The sequence below is a fragment of the Thamnophis sirtalis genome, unplaced genomic scaffold (genome assembly GCF_051295495.1).
Source record: "Thamnophis sirtalis isolate CommonGarterSnake01/CBP01778 unplaced genomic scaffold, rThaSir2_p1.2 scaffold_11, whole genome shotgun sequence".
NCBI lineage: Eukaryota > Metazoa > Chordata > Lepidosauria > Squamata > Natricidae > Thamnophis > Thamnophis sirtalis.
The window spans coordinates 40,790,116-40,805,750 of record NW_028261391.1 but is presented as its reverse complement, the minus strand read 5'-3'; the positions used below and the strand labels follow the sequence as shown (position 1 = coordinate 40,805,750).

The 15,635-nt window shown below is 36.6% G+C and overlaps 1 protein-coding gene across 3 annotated transcripts in view; it reads left to right on the top strand.

Moving 5' to 3' along the window:
* The window catches only part of VPS8 (VPS8 subunit of CORVET complex), a 110,496-nt gene that overhangs the window by 56,971 nt on the left and 37,890 nt on the right, over nt 1-15,635 (top strand). For all 3 annotated transcript variants that reach the window (XM_087725595.1, XM_087725593.1, XM_087725594.1), the window contains exons 35-41: nt 3,573-3,619; nt 6,309-6,450; nt 7,717-7,806; nt 8,396-8,438; nt 8,686-8,789; nt 9,824-9,896; nt 10,755-10,837. In XM_087725595.1, coding sequence (XP_087581721.1) covers nt 3,573-3,619; nt 6,309-6,450; nt 7,717-7,806; nt 8,396-8,438; nt 8,686-8,789; nt 9,824-9,896; nt 10,755-10,837 — 582 coding nt within the window. The remainder of the gene's footprint in view (nt 1-3,572; nt 3,620-6,308; nt 6,451-7,716; nt 7,807-8,395; nt 8,439-8,685; nt 8,790-9,823; nt 9,897-10,754; nt 10,838-15,635) is intronic.

Here is a 15,635-nt window from a genome sequence, read left to right as displayed (position 1 = left end):
ATGTAAATTCAGAGATAAGCTACAGAACAAGAAAGCCAGTCCCTCTCAGGAAATGGTAATAAAGAAAATATTAGACTGCACTGAGATGGATAGATTGACAATGGAAATCAAAGACAAAGGAGAAACAGAATACTATTTAATTTGGGATGTATGGTATAATTGGCTTGATAGTAGATGCAAAGATTAGAAAACTAATAATGAAAGACGATTAATAAATTCAAAATTAGAAATAAATATAATGAAATATGAAGAATATTTATTATATATAATATATAATAATAAGATGTTACAAAAATGTAAAAATATATCTAGAATGATAACTATATAATGTATATATAACGGTATATATAACAAAACAAAAGCTGTGGATATAAACAGGCATAGCGTTGTTGCAAAGATGAAATTGTGATGTAAAAGGAAGAAAACTCTACAATAAAAATATATTTTTTAAAAAGAAGAAAGCCAGTCCACAATATGATGTTGAGCATTTATTTTAAAGAGTACATCTGGAGTTGTTTTGAAATCCTAAACTACATTGATTGAGAACAATAAAAACTGTGGAATGAACTTAAAGAAGTTGTAAAGATTAGTGTGAAAAAAGACTGTCAACGATTTAAATTAAAAAAGCAAAGTGATTGCCAGAACAAACCATAGATATAGTTAAAAAGAGATGCCAAAACTAAGAAATAAATATATCTCAAGGAAAAACTTAAGACCGAATTTCAGAGAGCTGTTAGAAGGTACAAAAACAATATTACAACAATATCTGTAAAGGCATTGAAGATGGAAACAAAGTTTTTCAAAAGATTTGTGAATGCAAAAGGAGGTTTCAACCTTGAATTGGTATGCTAAAGGACACTAATAGTAACATAGTAACCAAAGCGAAGAATATCAAAGAAAAATAGAAAGAGGACATTGAAATATTGTATAGTATAGGAAAATTTCAGAACAAAGATATATGGACTGTACAGATAGAGAACTAACTCAGCTGATCGCTTATGCCTCTTTGAAGTTCAAGCCTGCATTCTTTTACAATACGAGAAGCCTGACTGAATAGAGAAGTGACAAACTGGTTTTTCCTAACGGGACTGAGGGAGATTGGAGAATGGATTTAACTGGAAACCACTTATCTGGACTTTTGTTGGGAAGATAGATCAATTGTGGAGACGGAATTTATTATTTTTACTTAGACAATAGTTGATAAGAAATGGCATTAAGAAACAAATGTGGATATTTGATCTAGGATGAATTACTGTTAACTCTGTCAAACTCGTGGCCCCAGACCAGATGCCTCAGATGCTGGCCACTTCCATGCCCAGTTTAGCAAAGAGGGGAAAGTTCCGATACGTCACATGATGCCACCATGATGACATGGGTTTGACACCCCTGCTGTAGAGATTCTCAGTCATCCAGGTCATAGTTGTCCCAAAGGTGCTTTCTCAGGAGGCAACTGGAGTTTTTTGGTTTTTTTGAAGACATTTTGCTTCTCATCCAAGAAGCTTCTTCAGCTCTGACAGGATAGTGGGGAATGGAAGGGTTTATTTACTTTGCAAGGAATATAAATCCTTCCATTCCCCACTATCTTATCATAGCTGAAGAAGCTTCTTGGATGAGAAGTGAAACAAAGAAAAAACAAGAAAGTCCAGCGGCCTCTTGGGAAAAAAAGCACCTTTGAGACAATAAAGGAACAAGCAGTCAAGAAACATGCCACAGACTAAACCCAAAGATCTGTGATACAAAAATAGCGATCATTGCAAGGGAGAACATGTAAACAACATAGTCAAAATAGAATTCAAGGATAAGTTAAAATAATGCAGGTTGCTCAGTCAACTGGGCACTACATTGGGTTAATAAACACAATTTAGTCACAGTGGCACAGTGGTTAGAATGCAGTACTGCTGACTGCCGGCTGCCTGCAATTTGGCAATTTGAATCTCACCAGGCTCAAGGTTGACTCAGCCTTCCATCCTTCCGAGGTCCAGTTCGGTAAAAATGAGGACCCAGATTGTTGGGGGCACTGCTTAGAGAGGGCTGTAAAGCACTGTGAAGCGGTATATACGTCTAAGTGCTATTGCTATAATTTCTGAGAAGAGTTGTCACAAAGGATAAGAAATCATTTTTTTTTTATTTTTTTGCAAAATTGTCAGTATCTAAGATCATGCTGCTTTCTTAAAAATATCATTCTCAACAAGTTTTCTTTTAATATATTTTTATTATTTTTACATTTAAAGCAATGCAGTACCGCGAAGTCGAAGTGACCATACATTCACATTATATACAGCTAGTCTCAACCATTAACAATTAGCCTACTTAATACATTGTCTATCCTTCTGTCCAATCACAATATATACAGTTTGTTCCAGTCTTGTCACCTTGTCTTATACCAATCATAAAATCTGTTCCAGACTTCAAAATATTCTGATTCCCCTTTATTTTTAAGTTCAAGAGTGAGCCTATCTGCTTCCGTACAGGCCAACACTTTTCTGAATTATATCTAGCTCTGATGGTTCTCGACAAGTTTTTGTATTTGGAATTTGGTAAGAAGATATTTAAAAGAAGTCCGCCACTGAGTTATTAAAAAGAATGTTTTTTTTAAAAAAATAGACTGATAGATTGAAGCTTATTGGTATTCCTCCAGTGAGAACATTGGCAGTAGCAAACAAGATGCATTAAAATGGGTCTGGTTTCTTCTGATACATAATGTAATCTTTAGGGAAGATTAACACATTGTAGAGGACACACAGAGTGCGAGGTTGAACATCAGTTGAGAAGATATTCTTGCATATATTCCAGAATTCCCAGCAGTATTCAGGTGTTCTGTGACAGACAGTGGCTGTAATAGGAAGCCTGAGTTATGCTGCCATATATTTGAATACCTGCTGTTTGTACCAAATTAAAATAGCTTGAGGATGTTGAATAATGTAATGTGCTTGTAGAAGCAGCTGTTTTTGAATCTAGACATGTTATTATCTTTAGCCAGTGAATATTAAATGGATTTAATGCTTTGGAATATTCTGTTCTATAACTGCTGAATGTCATTCATATTCATAATAGATCAAGCACAGGTAGTCCTCGACTTACGACTACAATTGAGCCCAAAATTTCTGTTACTAAGTGAATCATTTTTAGAGTGAGTTTTGCCCTTTCTTGTTAAATTTCTTTCTTTCTTATGACCTTTCTTGTTAAGTGAATCTCTGCATTTGTTAGTAACACGGTTGTTAAATGAATCTGACTTCTCCTTGACTTTGCTTGTCAGAGGGTCACAAAAGGTGATCACATGACCTGAGGACACTGCAACCATCATAAATATGGGTCAGTTGCCAAGTGTCTGAATTTTGATCATGTGACCATGGGGATGTTTCAAAAGTCGTAAGTGTGAAAAACGGTCTAAAGTTATTTTTTTTCAGTGCCATTGCAACTTTGAAAGGTCACTGTCGTAAGTTGAGGATTACCTGTATACCAAATTTATAGGGAACTCATAAGCAGACTGAATCACTAAATCTGTTAAAATATTAAGAATAGTTGAATCTGAAACACTGTGTTCACTTTGCTTTCCTACCTTTTCTTGTCAGGATGAACATTTGCTTTTCCAATTTTTGAAGAGTCTCCTTGATCCAAGGTATGTATACATTTTAATTCCCAAAATCTCATTATTTATATTGGTGTTTGGCTCTAACTTATATAATTGCTTTTTTTTAAAAAAAATCCTATTGTGAAGAAGCAAATTTGTGGCTTGGAATGGTATTTTATCAAATACATTAGACTTTTGTGGTATCTGATTATGATTGTCATTAATTAATATTCCATCTACAAGGAGTCTTTAAAGACATCCGTCATCCAGTTTCTCTGATTCTTGGACCCACTTTAATAGTGAAATCAATTGATTTTTCTTGGAAATCTCAATAGTAACAAATACTTCCATACTGCTACAATGGAGTATGGAAGCAATTTCATTTTTGATAAAGCAAGTATAAATATCATATCATACATACCACTAGGAAAAAAAAATCAGTCACATATCACATTCTTCATACGTAGGTTACTATAAATGGCTGCTGTATAAGATATCACAACTATTGCAGAGTTAGTTTCATCTCACTTTGCAGAAGAACTTGATTTTACCATACGAGGCACTATAAATTTTTGATAAGTAACAGAAAGCATCTTACAAAGCCATTTGTAATCATTTCGTATCAGGGGTCCTGATGGCTCTCAGTTTTGTATACTCTTTATTACAGGGATCCTAAATACTGTGAGAGATACCTGCAAGAGATGATATAACCACTCATTTGGCCATGGGCAAAAATGTTCTTGGCTTTCTTTATATACAGCACCAAAGCAATCCTATAGATCTGCATTGCTCCCTTGCCCATTCCAATTTACATCTAGTTTAAAACAGATTTTCAGTTAAATTAAATCTTGCAAACTAATCTCCTTGTAATTCCATTCCTTTCAATATAGCTACATCACAGGAGGCTTTTTTCCCCACTGTTGTTAGATTCTCTGCTACAAAGACTACAGGCTGTTAGAATGAAATCTGTTTTAATAAAATAATGTATACACTGAAGTGAAGGCAGATTTTTGCTTGGGAATATCTTCTGTTCTTAATATCTTATTATGTTTTTCTCAAACAATAGCAAAGAGTATGTCTCTTGCTAGGAATTTTAGGTATTGTAATTATAACGTATCTGGAAGATGTCAAATTAGTGAAGTCTATAGTAACTTAAAAATTAATCTATATTACTTCCTCACTTTGTTAAAATACAGCTATTATGTTTGCCTGAATGAAATTACCATTAAGTCACAATTTGTTTCAATTTCTTATTATCTGACTGTCTTTTTTCTTTTCTTTTTTTGTATATCATTTAACAATCCAAATTCTTTGGTTTCTCACAGTTTTAGAGAAATCAGTACAAGCCAGTCATACTATTTTCTCAATCCTACAGACTTTCAGCACTCCAAATTCAATTCCATAAAGCAAGTCCTCTCCTTTCTTCTTCTGCACCTTTGTTTCTGTGCATTTTTAAAGAGTGGCTAAGCCCTTATTTAGCCATCTATCTGTTGTTTTTTGGATGGATGTTGCTGCTATCCATTGTGCTAATTTCACTCACTTTCTGAGACAGGCAAATGAGCAGGGATATATTGGAGAAGGTAAGGTTATAGATCCATGCTATCAACTAGTATGCCCTGCCAGTCATCAGATACCTGCCAGTATAGTGAGCTGGTCAAAGGAGGACAGGAGGGCTACCAATGTGAAGATCTGGAAGTTCCTCACAATGTATGGAGGCTTCCATACTGAGTCCAACATTTATCACCAGAGGCTATACACCATCCACAGAGAGAGCAGGCAGGGTCTGATCAGTGTCAAAGCCGTTGTCCTCAGAGCATTCAGGAGTACATCACTAAGATAGGACCCAATATGAATGTTGAAAGAATGCCTGGGACAACAGCAGATGTGGGATGAAGATCAAGCAGAGTAAGTGCCCTAGCAAGAAAAGATTCTGCATGGGATGTACTCTTGACATATAACTGGGAAATTCTTCCAATGGTTGGAAAGGGATGGACTAAAAAACAGCATTGAAGCACTGATCCTAACAGCACAAGAATGGGCACTAAGCACCACATCTATAGGAGCAGGGACCTAGTAAAGACCAGGAGTAGTGACTGAGATAGTGGTATCAGCAGTATCAGGAAGGACACTGTAGAAGTGCCAGGACCTAAAGGTAGAACTAGAGTGGGTGTGAAAATTAAAGGCCAAAGTGTGCCCAGTAGTGGTAGCAGCTCTCAAAGCTGTGATTCCGAAACTAGAAAAGTAGCTCCAACAGATCGCAGGAACAACATCAAGGCTCTCTGCCCAGAAGTGTGCAGAGCTAGGAAAAACTGAAATACTGCACAGAACCTATGGTAGTTGACAAAGACTGAGGAAGACACATACTACCCATAGGGATGAAAAAGAAATTATATATATATATATATATTTTTTCCATAGTATTCTCATGAAAAATTATGGACACTCTATATCAGTGTTTCTCAACCTTGGCGACTTTAAGTCCTGTGGACTTCAACTCCCAGAATTCCCCAGCCAGCAAGAGCTGGCTGGGGGATTCTGGGAGTTGAAGTCCACAGGACTTAAAGTCGCCAAGGTTGAGAAACACTGCTCTATATTCTATGAATTCTAATAAATATTTTTTCTACATATGAATATGTTTCAATATGGTTTTATGTATTTTATCACAATATGTAATGTCTGTATCTGAAGTGTTTAGGATATGTTAGTAACTAATATTAAGAAATATTTGTTATTGCAGGGAAGGTATCAATCAAGATTTGCTTCAGCTTTCGCCCTCTATTACCGAACAGTTTATTGATTTGCTGTGTCGGTATGATGCTGACCAGGTCTTAGAGACTTTGAAGTTCCTGGACTCCTATAGGCTAGAAGAGACAATTCAGGTAATGTGTGTGAATAGGTTGAAACTAGATTCAATTTTGTAAGATCTACTATTAAAATCAATTATATTATTTTACACTGTTACACAATTATCTTTCTTTAAGCAATTAATGCAGTATTGTAGGCTCCATCTCCACCACATGGTACGGTTCTCTCAAACCTATTCTGTTGTCTACTGTATGTGAGAAGCATGGGCTTATCTAAGCTTTTGTGTATGGAAGTTGGAACTCAACATTATCAAGCTCCTATAGTAATCGTATGTACTAGCCTTTCTGGAAACTAAACTTGTTTGTATCAGTGTACATACATATATAGACTTGCAAAATTCAGATATTCATCTTTAATATGTGTATGTTTAGTACTAGGCAAAAGTAAACTGTGCTACCTTTGAGATGAGGCCTACTCCCTCACTATGATAATTTGAACTAGTTTAAAGCTAAATATTTTTTTAAGTAGGAAATTTCCAAGCCAATGTAACTTGAACATGATCTGACAATCTTAAGTTATCAAAAATTCTATACAGGCACTTGTTAGATTACCATCATTTAGCTTGGTATAATTTTAGCAAGAGCTTTGTCCATTCAAGATATGATCCCTTTTTTGCTTCAAAATTTTGTTATATTTCTATGGCAATAAAATGTTGAACTTACAATTCAGGAAACAACAACTACTGAATCATGAAGATAGGCATCTGAAATTATAAGGGGGAAGACACCAGAGATTGTTGGTACATATTACAGAGTTCTGTATAACTTCCTTTTATATATCCATATTTTTATTATTTATAAAAATAATCTGGTTCAGTCACCGGGTCCAGAGGTTTTGTCTTCCAAGTTTTCAGACTCATGCTGGAGCCCATCCTCAGGGAACTTCTCTCTGGCTTGATGGGCTTCAGTACGAGTGCGAAAGCTTGGAAGACAAAACCTCGGCAACTGAGTCAGATTGGATCCTGCAACATAATCATGAGACATGTATATTCGCCCTCATTCATAAAAAATAAAAAAAGCAATTGAAAAGGGATCAGGATGATACCCGGTAGCTAAGCTTTTGTAAATTGTTACCTTGCATCTGAAGTTCCTTCTCTTTAATTTGCTTCTCTTTCTTCTACTGTAATGAAAAATATAGAAGGTTAATTGTGTGGGAAATTTTATGCCTAGCAAAATGAGAGAGATATGGTTTTATCCCCCCCAGAGGTGATCCAGGCTATCCAAATAGTGAATGTTTTCTGCATACAAATCGCTAAAATTCATGTTTGGCATTTTATGCAGGTCACCCAAAAATATCAGCTCCATGAGGCTTCTTCTTACTTGCTTGAAAAGAAAGATGACATTCCTGGTGCCTTCTTAGTTATGCTTAAGGTATAACATAGTGGAAACTGTGAAATGGCAAGGGGGATTTTTTTTCTTTTTATTTAGAAAAAAATTAAGCTGAATCAAAAATTAACATTGGGGGTGGCCAATGCATTAAAAATCTAGAATTCATTGGATTTATTGTATATATCTACCAAATTTGAATTAAGTTGCCAAGTTGATTTTTATCTTTAGAACAACCTTTATGATTCTTATTCTTATTCACACCTGATCATAATTTTAAAATTGAAAACAGATGTTTGTAAAACCTGTTAGATTTATTAAATGTGTAAATATATGAAGTGCCACTTTGTCATTACAGTTCTTACTGAGAGCATAGGTAGTCCTCAGTCAGCCACCATAATGGAGCCTGCCCATTACAGTTGAAAATAAAATAAAATATCCCACGTGATGACCTCTCTTAATAACTGCTCTCCCTAGTGTGGCTCACTGTACAGAAATATGACCAATTCTTACAACAGTTGAGGAAAATGTGGAAGTCTTAGTGAATGAGAGAAGAATAGAATGGGTACTTATGGATAGCTTTTAAAATGCGATGTGAATTCAAATAACACAAAATATATATATTTTTTCTTAGTGGTTACAAAGCAAGCTTTCAACATTGACTTCTGGAGATAAAAGTAAGTTTCAGGAACAGATTTATTTGTGCATCTTGAACAAAATTAAATGTTATATTAAATGTTTGTGTTATTCAGTCAGAATCAATACCAGGCGTTGTAGACATTTATCATTTTTTATTTCTCATTTCCAAAGAGCTATTACATGTAACACACATTTCTCGATGATGTGACTAATGCTCCTCCATATATATTTTTAATTGCCTTAAATACAAAATAATATCTAACTACTGCTTCTCTCTAATCCAAGTTTCAGCACAACTTCCTTTACTAAAAGATATTGAAGATACCTTAGGAAAAACCATTGCACTTTGCCAGAGGAATTCACACAAATTTAATCAGCAGGAGCGAGAAGTAAGTATTCCCTTATACTCGGGCTTTTAAAAGGGAATGCATTTGTTTCCCATAAACCCACTTTTTGGTAACATTAAGGTAGATTTGTAGACTCATATTTTATCTATTTTCCTATCACCCTTTTTATAAAGTCAATAATAATATTTCCTGTTGAGATAAGTGCAACCCTAAGCCTTTCTGATGTATTATTGTTGGTAATCAACATTCTGGATTCACAAGGTAGGAAACAAAGAGTTTGAATTAAGGTAATCCCACTCAATTACTGTAGAAAAGAAAGCAGTGTGAGATCTGTCTGTCTTTTAAATAACAGCCACATAACATATTTTTCTCCTTTACTAGAAATACTTTCCTACCATTATCCTATAAAAAGCCCAGAGAAAGCTAATTTGTATTTTAATAAGAAATATTGAAAAATTATTGGGTTCTGCCATACTACACTAGGTATGTATTCTATAGCACAGGGCTGTCAAATTCGCGGCTGATTGCCTGGATGTGTCACGCGCTGACTACGCCCACACCCGGGGAAAAAGTTGTGATTTGTCATGTGACGATGCCATGGCGTCACAAATTTGACACCCCTGCTATAGCAGAATGCTCCCCAATGCCCCTTAACATCAGCATGCCTTAGTCTTACTAGACCTGATTCCCAAAGGTGTGCTGGGAAATGTTAGCAGTGAAGTTGACTGGGATAGAGAAATTGTGTTGAGATTGTCTGCAACCAAAATATCCTGGATGCATTATGCAATGCAAGTTGGGAGGCTGGGAAATTATGGCAGCAGCAGGCTCTAAAATAGCTCTCCCAATACAGGAGCAGTACATTTGGAGATATGTTGCATTTATCACTTAGATGAGGGAGAAAGTCTGTTTCCCAAGGGGCAGCTAGGCACTTATGTCCTTTTCAGTTTATAGTGGTGTTGGTGCTGCTTTCCAGCAGGTACAGGCATTGGGCACATCCAGGGACAGAAGCAAGATAGTCTGTGTGAGACTGATGGAGGTTATTTTTTGTGCAACTCTGAGATTCCTTTTGTTTTTAGGCACTGTGGTTTCCGCTCCTAGAGGCAATGTTGGCACCCCAAAGATCTGCACTACTACCCCGTTACTCTGAATGTAAGCATGTTTGTCTCCTTTTTTGTCCAAGAAGAGATATCCAAGACAAAATGACAAATAACAAGAAAGCTGTGAATTAATTTTGCTACTGAGCAATTCACTTGTATGTAATATTAGCAATATATTTCTAAATAACATTTCTTTACTTTTTCCTTTCTGGGATAAAATTATGAATTTGAGTCTGGTATGACTAGATATTTGAAGCATGGTTTTGGCAACATTTTTCATCAGTAAAGTTTCTGGAGTTATCTTCTTTTGCATTTAAATGTAGCTATTGAGTTTATTTATTTATAAAATCCTACATTATTCATTTTACCTAAGTGATATTTAAGTTAGTCTACCTTTCCAAAGGTAATTTTAATTTGGGGAAATCCTTTTGAAAATATTGCCGATTTGAAATGCAATTAGGTGAGGTATAGGAGGACATCGTAAAAATGCTAAAAATAAATGCAAATTTAATTTTAAACATTTTTAAAAGTAGCCAACATCTCATAGTATCACCATATCTTGCAAAATGTCAGTGTTCTCAAATGAAATTATGTAAGATTTCAGCTTTCAGCATTATCATGTGAAGTTCCACAAATGTCAGTAGTGAGATCACTGAAAACTTTTACATTTTAAATATTTAACATTATTTTTGTGGTGCATGATCCTGTAAAACATTTGCTATTTGCTGTCAAGAAGGCTGCTTACCCCTGAGTTAAGACAATGAAGAGATTCCAGTTCAATTATTCACAAAAGGAAAAATTCACTAGCTACATACATCATTCCTCTTAATTGTATTCACCATTGAGACAAAAATTACAAACTTAAATCAAATTCATTGCTATAAGTTTTATTGCCATATTTGTTCTTTAGATTTGAAGAACTTGACAATGCAAGTATTGAACAATATGACAACATTCATTGCTCTGCCATTAATTTTGCAGAGAATCCTACAGGTGAGTTGTTGCAAATAATATTGTTACCTTAAAAACTATTAATGTGCATTGTAAAGCTACATGTTATGTTGTATTTTCTTTTGCTTGATTTGAAATAAGGTAATGCTTCAAATTCATACCGATATTGGAAATAACATATATATGTCAGAACAGTACTGCATACCTTTTGAACAAAATGCAATCCAATGGTGAGAAAAGTGACGTTGTATACTTAGGCAAGAAAAACCAAATGCACAATTATAGAATGAATAGTATGTAGCTCCACAGCAGTAACTGTAAGAGGGATCTAGGAGGCCTAGTGGACAGCCACTTAAATATGAGCCAGCAGTGTGCTACATCAACAGAAATAGTATCAAGGTCACATGAAGTGTTAGTACTGCTTTCTACTGCTTGGTAAGACTTTACTTGGAATATTGCATTTAGTTTTGATGACCACGATACAAAAACAATGTTGAGACTCTAGAAAGAATGCAGAGAAGAGCAGCAAAGATGATTGGGGGCTAAAACATATGCAGAACCTTTGCAGGAATTGAGTATGTCTAGTGCAGGGGTGTCAAACTCCCAGCCCACAGGCAGGATGCATCACGCAAAGGCCACACCCACACCTGGTTTAGTGAAGGGGGGGAAAGTCCTAATATGTCATGGGACACTGCTGTGACAACATGAGTTTGACACCTCTAGTCTAGTGTAATGTAAAGAAGAATGAAGGGTGACATGATAACTGTCTTCCAATATTTGAAGAGCTGTCGCAGAAGAGAGGGATCAACCTATTCTTCAAAGCATCCAAGGAGAGGACAAGAAGTAACAAATGGAAATTTATCAAGGAGAGATCCAATCTAGAACTAAGGAGAAATTTCCTGACAATGAAAACAATTCATCAGTGGAACTGCTTGCCTTCAGAAGCTGTGGGTGCTCCATCACTGGAGGATTTTAAGAAGGGATTAAAAATATACATGTCCCAGGATAATGTTGCAGGATCCAATCTGGATCAGTCACTGGGACCTGATGTTTAGTCTTCCAAGCTTTCAGGCTCGTGCTGGAGCCCATGCTCAGGGAATTTCTTTAACAGAGTGTGTGCTTTGGGCTATTCTGTGTGTGATGTTTATATGGTTCCCGATTGTGTGTGGCTTTTTAGTAGTTGATTGGGGTGTTGATGGTTGGCTATGAAGTCATTGACTGTTGACTTAATTGCCTAGAATGGTATAGGCCCTTGATGGCAAATCTATGGCACGTGTGCCACAGGTGGCACGCAGAGCCCTTTCTGTGGGTACACGCACCATCATCAGCTGTTCTTTGTGGGCGCTGGAGCACTGGAAAACCACCTGAAAACCAGCCAAAAAGAAAGCCCATTCTTGAGCTAGTTTTAGGCCATTTTTGGGCCATTTACAGCCCATTTTGCAGGGCATTTTCAGACCATTTTTCAGGCCGTTTTCAGTGCTGTTTTTCAGGCCATTTTCAGGCAATTTTGGGGAACATTTTCAGGGCTGTTTTCAGGCCATTTGGGGGGCATTTTAAGGGCAAAAATGACCTGAAAATGGCCCGAAAACAGCCCCCAAAACTGGCATGAGCACGCAGGCCAGCTGGTCTTTGGGTTGCTCCGTCGGTGCTCCATCGCGGGCACATGAATATGCATGCACAGACGTTTCGGTTTGGGCACTCGGTGCTGAAAAGGTTTGTCATCTCTGGTATTGGCTCTCCTGCTTGGGCTATTTGAACTAGATCCCTTCCAAATCTGGTATTCTGTATACGATTTTGCATCTGATTTGGTGAGTAAAGTGGTAGAAGAGATTAGATAAATGGTTATTTGTACAGTAGGAAAACAAAAACTTAATCAGACATATTTGTAACAGATTGGAATTTTGAGGAGATTATGTAGGCTTTGTAGGAATTAATTTCAGAATTGGTCCAAATGAGAATTTTAATGTAACTAAAATTTTAAAGCTTAATTGGGACTGAAATTCAGCATAGTTTTTAATTTATATGTTTTGGCATGCGAGTTTTCAAAATAACAAATAGAGCACATGCTTCCTGTTCCTGATATATCAATTTAAAAAGAAAGTAAATCTGATGAAATGAAAGACCTCTGTGAAGATTTGAAAAGCCAAAGCTCATTAAAATATGATAACACTGGAATAAGTAGATACATAAGTCTGCCCTAGCATAAAACAGATTCCTTTATCTATAAAACAATAAGATTATCTTGAATAGCATCTGTGTTGGGACATGGAAAGATCAAAGATACTGCTTAATCTCTTTTTTGGAAACTCAAAGTATCTATTGAAAACTGTGTTAATTGCTTTCTTAAAACTTTGCCAATGACCACCCCACCTGCGAGTTAAAGAAAACCTGAGGTGTATTTTCCTTATTTTTCTTTTCTATGCTGAACTGAAACACAGAATAAGCAGAACATATTTCAGTAAGCTCTGTTTGCCTTTTAGATGTAGTACAAGAATTTTATTTGTCAGTTTTTATCCAATAACATTTTCATTTCAAGACACTGCGAACATTCACTTTTGTCAAAAGTATTTTGTTTTTATTGGAAAACTTTGTACTTCTTACTAAATCAGTGTTCCTGCTGGAATTGAAATTTTAAAAAGCAGTTTTATTGCCAGATTTGTGATTAAATAAATCTATTCCAACAAAAGCCTACTGGCTTTCCAGTTTATATTTCCATATAATTGCTTTGTGGGGTGTTTCAGTTTCCCAGCGTGTGATTTATTATACTAAGTCTCATGACAACTGGGTAGATAATATATTTGTTAAGTTGCTATTCATTTGATACTGTGAAGAAATGAAACTCTGTGAGTCTAATCGCAGCATCATAATCACTCTTTACTGTTGGTTTTCTGCAATGAAATGTATCTTTCCAAAAGACAAGACATATCTGTTATTCTATCTTTTAATTCAGTTGATTTTTGGTTATAGTTTTATTTTAAATTGTTACATAGCTCTTTTTTCTATGTGCGTATAACCACTTGCATACAAAAATAAGCTTACTACCGTGTTTCCCTGAAATTACGACATGTCCTGATAATAAGACCATGCCATATTTTTCCTGTGGGCAAAAATATACGCCCTCCCACAATAATAAGCCCACTGGACACCCTCCCCTCCAGGCAGGCAGAGTGCCACTCACCAACCTAGTGATGAAGGTGCAAAGCTGCAGGAGCCGGGGGGGGGGGGGCAAAGGTGCTCACATTGCTTGACGCCTTTGGGATACCGCTAGGTTGGTGGGTGGCGCTGTGCCCAGCTGGAGCGGGGTGTTGCTGGACAGCTGCTCTCACGAGCAGCCGCCCGGCAACACCCCTTTCCAGCCGGGCAGTAATATCCCAAAGGCGCTAAGCTGTGTGGGAAGAGAATTTGCGCGAGCACTTGTTCTGCCTCCAGCTCACGTGCCTCACTACCTCACCATGCTCAACTCTCCCTGCTGGGCTGGGCTAGGGCGCCAGCACCGCCACCGGCCCACTGCTGCTGCTGCCGCCATGCTCCGAGCATGTTGGAAGACTCTGGTACAGAGCAGCCACTGCCGAAAGACATGGCAGCGGATCTCCAGAGTTTGGAAGGCGGTTATGCTTGGAGCATGGCAGTGGCAGGGGTAGCAGTAGCAATGGGGCTGCTGCAGCTGCAGCGCTCTGGCCCAGCCCTGCAGGAAGAGTTGGGCATGGTGAGGCAGGGAGGCACGCGAGCTGGAAGCAGAACAAGTGCGCACGCAACCTCTATTTCCAGCCGGGTAGAGCACCATGCGGCTTAGCACCTTTGGGATATTACTGGGTCGGTACTGCCTGGCTGGAAAGGGGCATTGCCGGGTAGCTGCTCATGGCGGCTTTGTTGCGCTGCTGTGACAGTTTGACCCTGAGGCTGTGTCCGGTTCTTCGGGCGCCCGCTCGCAAGAGAGCAGCCACATGGCAATCCCAAACCAATAACCCCCCCCCAATAATAAGGCCCAAACAAAATTTGGGAGGGTCAAAAGAAAATAAGACCCTATCTTATTTTTGGGGAAACACGGTAATTAAGGGTGCTTAAGTCATAGAAATACAGTTCAGTTAACTGTTTCCAGTTACATTTACAGAATAGAAGTCTTTTCCTACAGTTCATTTTGTTGTTTACTTGTTTAATGATCATATTCAGAATATAGCATAGGTCACCTTGCTAAAGCATCACCTTTGTTATTGCTTTCAGGTGCTGATGAAAATAATTATTTTGGCACATCTAATATATTAAATGCATATGATATACCAGTACACCATATTATCTAAAAATGCTTGGAGCCTGTCCTGTAAATAAGGGAATTATATATGTTAATTATCTCTTTGCATCAAATAAAATCCCAGAAACATACTGTAAATGTTTATATTTGATAAGAAAGAGATTTTATAATATGCACTTTTTAAAAGAGAGGAATTTTCTTATTGCATTGTGGAAACTATGGTTACTAGAGTTGCTCAATAGTGAGATGGGCAGCACTATTTATTTAATAATTTGTTTATTTAATTATTTATTTATTTATTTATTTATTTAATAATTTATTTATTTATTTATTTAATAATTTATTTATTTATTTATTTAATAATTTGTTTATTTATTTATTTAATAATTTGTTTATTTATTTAATAATTTGTTTATTTATTTATTTAATAATTTATTTAATTAATAAATAAAATAATAGGAATCATCTGAATGCCGGTTGAATGTTATGAATGATTGACATCTGATCTATGATTTTACACTGCATTGTTGCTTTATCTAATGTACGTAAATATGCTATTCTCTTTCAAACAGTATTATACAGAATATCCCA